Source organism: Gekko japonicus, unplaced genomic scaffold, assembly GCF_001447785.1.
Source record: "Gekko japonicus isolate JY-2015 unplaced genomic scaffold, Gekko_japonicus_V1.1 scaffold1996, whole genome shotgun sequence".
Taxonomy (NCBI): Eukaryota; Metazoa; Chordata; class Lepidosauria; order Squamata; family Gekkonidae; genus Gekko; species Gekko japonicus.
Window position 1 is genome coordinate 63728 of NW_015160894.1, and position 6454 is coordinate 70181.

The following is a 6454-nucleotide window of genomic DNA, read 5'->3' on the forward strand; positions in this document are numbered from 1 at the left end:
AAGGGGTTATAAGCTGCTCTGAGACTCTGAGTGAAGGGCAGGGTATAAATCCAATCTCTTCTTCTTCTTCTTCTTCTTCTTGTTACCATTGGAATCAGACCATCTCAGTAATTTGTTTGAACAGCCATTTTTTCCCCTTAACCAGGAAATGTGGAGGATCAGGGGTACTTAGTAAAGCCTCTGTGCTTCCAAGTCAAATGATTTTTTTACATTTAACTCAGTATTTTCTACTCCCCATCTCTCCCTTCCTAGCTTCTAGCAAGTAAACCTTTGGTATTTGGAAGGGAAGCAGAGGAATATTCGGGAGCTAACCTATGCCAAAATGCTCCAGTAACTTTGGGCACTTCAAGTGCCATCATCGTCCCGAAGCCGGTGGCCAGTTTTGAGCCTCCTTTTATTAGTATAGATTTCTGTAGTGGTTTTATGCAGCTTAGCGACTGTTGAAGTTCCTATAGTGTCTACTCGCTTAATCTTTTATTAATTGCAATCTTCTATTTTAACCTTTATGGTTCTGATGTTTTAATGCTTTTGGATGCTAGGCCCACTGAATGAGAGGGTGAGACATACATGCACTTAAATGAACAAACGCATTGTTAATGGCCAGTTATATACATATTCTACCACAACCACCAAAACCCATACATTTTTAAAAAGAAAATCTAGCCAGGAGACTAATCAAAGAAATTTCCAGAAGCTCCTGAAATCTCATCTCAAAGTTTACACAATTTTTTCCCTTCTAAGGGAACATCAGCCACAAAGTGAGAAAACCTGGTGGCTTTTTCCTATCTGTGCCTATCAAAAATCAGTATATAAGAAATACTCCATGGATCTGATGAAGCAAGTTATCACTCACAACAGTTTATGCCAGAGGTATTTTTTTAAAGTTACAAGACTTCTGTTAACTATTACTGAAATGAACTAATGTGTTTATTCCTTTTGAATTATAACCACGGAAAAGTTCCTGCTCTTTTCAGCAGAATGAGATTAAGTCATTCCCCAAGGGAAACACTGTCAGAACGACATGCATTGTGTTCTGTAGGAAGCCAGAAAGCAAATTACTCAGTCATAGGTTTGTCAGTCTTCTGGTGAGGGCAGGGGCTTCCTCACCCCCAAGTCCCATTGTTCACCGCTGCTTGTGGGAGAAAAATTTAAAAAACCCAGCAACATCACATCACTTTCAGGAAAACCCATGAGTGACAGAGAATAGCTCTAAGAATTGCCACAAACAGTAGAGTTTATGGTGATTCCTAGAGCTAATCTCTGTCACTTCTAAGTTTTCCCTGGAAGTGATGTAACATGTGATGTAATGTGTGTGATGTAAAGACACAGGCCCCCAATGTCTCTACATGGCCTGGCAACCCTACTCAGCCATCACCCTCACCTCCCTTTGCCATGTTTATATAAACAACGGGAGGGAAGGCCTGGCGGTTTCTGAGGAGGATGGGATCCACCACATCATTTGAAAAGACAGATGGCCAGAAAGCCAGAAAGGAAGCATCCCAAAAGGCAGTGAAGGATCCAAGACTCTGCCTCCTGTTCACTCCCACCTAAAGAATCAGAACCCCTTAAATTGGAACTCTATACTAACACCTATCATAAGCTTAACCTTAACAGTATAGGGAATCTGTGGTACTCTGGTCTGCATAAGCAATGCCAAGGACTCTTCACTTCCCTGGGACCTAATATCTAAAAGATTACCAAATTTATATTTTCTCAGTCTTAAAATTATAGTCTTTAAAAATCATGATCCTTGCTCCTCCTACAGACTTCGACAGTTCTAGTCACTCCATAGAACTCACTGGTCTGTCAAAGAACAACCCTTCCATAAAAGACTGCCTGGACTGCTCCAGGTAACACCCACCTGCAGGAATTCATTTGCTGGCTGTTTCTGTTTCTCCTCCATTTCCTTGATAAGGAGGTCTACAGCAGAAATTTCTGCAGAAAGTTTGTCAATGTGTGCATTCCGCTTGTCCTTAATGTGATCATCCAGATCTCTTAGTTTCGCCAGCAGGTGGCGCTCTTGTGCTTCCAGAAACTGGTGCATTTGTTTAAACTCAGCCATAATTTTCTGTCTTTCTCTCTCTGTCTGCTCCTGCAATGAGAAAGGGTGTGGGTCAGAGGAGAAGGGCAGAAACTTCTCCAGCCAGTGACAATGTACTTTGGCTTCAGTATTCCATAAATTCAGTGTCCCTTCAACAGATCACTAAATTCCTCTGGATGCAATGTGAAATCTTGTACCAAAAAGGCAGCTAGAAAGACCCCCTCTATCTCCATAGAGTGGTGGCAGGAAGTGATGGCAACTACAAGCATAGATAGCTTCAAGAGGAGAGTAGATAAACTTCTGGAGCAAAGGTTCATCAGTGGCTGTTAGCCACAAGGTATAGAGGGAACACTGTATCTAGGGCAGTGATGCTCTGTCTTCTTGGTGACTGGGGGGCAACAGTGGGAAGGGTTCCGGAGTTCTGGCCCCACTGGTGGACCTCCTGATGGCACCTGGGCTTTGGCCACTGTGTGATGCAGAGTATTGGACTGGATGGGCCATTGGCCTGATCCAACATTGGCATCTCTTATGTTCTTACCTTCCATCTCCCACACTGCCTGCTTTAATTTTTGAAGGCCAAATGTCATGAAAAGCACTGGAGTGCTCAACTTAAAAAGGAAAGAGCAATACGCTTATGATCGATACTGCTCCTCAAGGCCCAACTTAGGCATCACTAAGGATGAAATCAGGGATGAGCTGATACAGACATTGCCCTCTCTTTTTCACAGCAAAAGTTGACACTGGTTTTCAGTTTGCTTTATTTCTGTTGCTATCACTGATGATTCATTTGCTTTTTTTATATCATTTTGGCATCGTTTTTACACCATACATAACGGAATGCAAAAAATAACACTGAGAAGCAACAGTTTAGGTTTCTTCTCACATTGACACAGAGAGTACTCCATCTTTCCGTGTTATACCTCTGAGGATGCCAGTCATAGCTGCTGGTGAAACGTCAGGTACTACAATGCCAAGAGCACGGCCATACAGCCTGGAAAATCTACAATAACTAATGAACTCTGCCCGTGAAAGCCTTCGACAACATATAAAACAGTTCAGGTTATTTCTACACTGCTTCTTTACAGTCCGAATCAAAGAAGCTTACACTTAAAACAACATCAAAATTTTAAAAATGTTTATATAACGCGCCTTCTTCCTGAGCTCCTCACTACCCAATGCAAGTATATAAACAACCTCTTTTAAAAATTACCTACCAGTAAGGTCTGGCCTTCAGCCTCCTCACTCTGTTGTGAAGACCAAATTTCTTCTTTTTCTTTCTTCAGAAACTCGAGATAGGCTTGACCCTTAACCTGTAAAGGCAACAGATTAGTAAGAACAGCATAAGAAGATACACACAAAAGTGGGAAGGCCGGTGCCTGCATAAAGCTCTGAGAACAGAGGACATCTTGTGGGGCAGAGATGTGGGGTCATTCATTCATCCTGTCACTGTCCAAAAATCTCACCCCACAATAATTCCACAATGACTATTCTTAATTTTCCTTTAGTACTGCATTCCTCTGTGGTCTAAACCATCTGGGCTTCATTATAAAGGAAATTTCAGTCTGGTTAATACAGCATCATCATACTTAGCACTGTGATCACATGGTTCAAGAAGTTTGGGACAATGTACATGGAGCAGGGGTGCCAAACTCCAGATGGTGGCCGAAAATCTCCTGGGATTACAACTGTTCTCCAGGCATTTTGAATAGGTGTTCACCTGGAGAAAATGGCCACTTTGGAAGGTGGACTCTATGGCATTATGCCCACATTGAACTCCCTCCCCTCTCCAAACCCCACCCTCCTCAGGATCCACTACCCCAAGAGCCTGAACAGGACAAGGGAAGGCATTCTTCAAGTCAGGCAAAGGTACAAGTAAGTATTCTGAATACATCCAGCCACAAAGATATGCTCCCCCCCCCCCATGCCTTAAGAGAACTGGGAGCAGGTGAAGGGGTTTCTGGGAACATGTCTGCCAGCTGCTTAAAATCCATTTCCCTCAATTGGCAGAAATAAATAAATTAAGTATTCACAACAGCTTCCTAGTTCCTACCTTATACTCTTCGAAGGCCTCCTCCTTAGGGATCACTGTATGTCCTCTGTGCTCTTTCGCTTTGTCAAAAAGGAAAGAGCAATACGCTTATGATCGCTACTGTCCAACTCTCTGCTCCTCAAGGCCCAACTTAGGCATTACTAAGGATGAAATCAGGGATGAGCTGATACAGACATTGCCCTCTCTTTTTCACAGCAAAAGTTGACACTGGTTTTCAGTTTGCTTTATTTCTGTTGCTATCACTGATGATTCATTTGCTTTTTTTATATCATTTTGGCATCGTTTTTACACCATACATAACAGAATGCAAAAAAAAAAACCACTGAAAAGCAACAGTTTAAATTTCTTCTCACATTGACACAGAGAGTACTCCATCTTTCTATGTTATACCTCTGAGGATGCCAGTCACAGCTGCTGGTGAAACGTCAGGTACTACAATGCCAAGAGCACAGCCATACAGCCTGGAAAATCTACAACAACTAACGAACTCTGCCCGTGAAAGCCTTCGACAACATATAAAACAGTTTAGGTTATTTCTACACTGCTTCTTTACAATCTGAATCAAGGAAGCTTACACTTAAAACAACATCAAAGTATTTAAAATGTTTATATAACCCGCCTTCTTCCTGAGCTCCTCACTACCCAATGCAAGTATATAAACAACCTCTTTTAAAAATTACCTACCAGTAGGGTCTGGCCTTCAGCCTCCAGACTCTGTTGTGAAGACCAAATTTCTTCTCTTTCTTCCTTCAGAAACTCTAGATAGGCCTGACTCTTAACCTGTAAAAGTAACAAATTAGTACAAGAACAGCATAAGAAGATACACACAAAAGTGGGAAGGCCGGTGCCTGCATAAAGCTCCGAGAACAGAGGACATCTTGTGGGGCAGAGATGTGGGGTCTTTCATTCATCCTGTCTGTCACCCCACAATAATTCCAGGATGACTATTCTTAATTTTCCTTTAGTACTGCATTCCTCTGTGGTCTAAACAATCTGGGCCTCATTATAAAGGAAATTTCAGTCTGGTTAATACAGCATCATACTTAGCACTGTGATCGCACGGTTCAAGAAGTCTGGGGCAATGCACGTGGAGTAGGGGTGCCAAACTCCAGATGGTGGCCGAAATCTCCTGGGATTATAACTGTTCTCCAGGCAGCTTGAATAGGTTCACCTGGAAAAAATGGCCACTTTGGAAGGTGGACTGACTCTATGGCATTATACCCCCCATTGAACTCCCTCCCCTCTCCAAACCCCACCCTCCTCAGGATCCACTACCCCAAGAGCTTGAACAGGACAAGGGAAGGCATTCTTCAAGTCAGGCAAAGGTACAAGTAAGTATTCAGACCACAAACATATGCCTCCCCCCCCCCCCCCATGCCTTAAGAGAACTGGGAGCAGGTGAAGGGGTTTCTGGGAACATGTCTGCCAGCTGCTTAAGATCCATTTCCCTCCACTGGCAGAAATAAATAAATTAAATTACGTATTCACGACAGCTTCCTACCTTATACTCTTCAAAAGCCTCCTCCTTAGGGATCACCGTATGTCCTCTGTGCTCTTTCGCTTTGTCACACACCACACAGATGGGAGTTTGATCGTCTTGACAGAAGAGTTTCAGAGGTTCCTGATGCCGCTCACACACTGGCCCCGACGTCTCTGCCCCTTTGAGTCTATGAAGGCTGAATTTCTTAGCTATTTCCACAATGCTTGCCAGCTGCAGGTTCGGCCTGAAGTTCTTCTGCTGAACAGTTTCTCTGCAATGAGGGCAGGAGGCATCTGTGCCAAACTTCCCACAGTACTCAGTGAGGCAAGCTTGGCAAAAAATGTGCCCGCAGTCTATGATCACTGGATCCCTGAAATATTCCAGACAGATAGAACAAGTCGTTTCCTCACAGAGCCCTTGGACTGGACTGTCTTCTGCCATGGCTCCTGTCTCCGTAAAGCTTAATTACGCCTTAGTTTCGTTTCTCTGATCTCAAGCACCGACAGGATGTTTACCAGTCCCCGCTAACATGTAACCCCAGCGTAGTTTAAAGCTACAGTGAGTTCAAATGGGGGGGGGGGAGATACCAAAAAAAGCAGAGACAAAAAGAAAGGGTGTAAATTAAGTCTCCTTTAGAAGAACTGAACTTAACCAAGTTGGATTAACCTTACCCTTTCCTACCCTCCCTGCAGTTGACTTAAATGCCAATAACATTTGGTTGTGTTAGGTAGGGTTACCAATTTGTAGGTGGTGCCTGGAGACCTCCCAGAATTAAAACTGATCTCTAGACAACAAATACCAGTTCTAGTACATACAACAATGGCCAAGCCATACAACAACCGAACAAAAAGTACTAGGTACATGGCGCCAGAGTAGCACATAT

At 43.2% G+C, this 6454-nt stretch overlaps 1 protein-coding gene across 1 annotated transcript in view; it reads right to left on the reverse strand.

The window, feature by feature from the left end:
- Nucleotides 1–6025, reverse strand: part of LOC107120845 (zinc finger protein RFP-like) — a 17881-nt gene extending 11856 nt beyond the window's left edge. Inside the window, exons 1-3 of the mRNA XM_015423616.1 lie at nt 5593–6025; nt 4776–4871; nt 1862–2092 (exon numbers count right to left, since the gene is read on the reverse strand). Of these exons, the coding sequence (XP_015279102.1) occupies nt 1862–2092; nt 4776–4871; nt 5593–6012 (747 nt within the window). The 5' untranslated portion in view covers nt 6013–6025. The remainder of the gene's footprint in view (nt 1–1861; nt 2093–4775; nt 4872–5592) is intronic.
- Nucleotides 6026–6454: the final 429 nt, after the last annotated feature.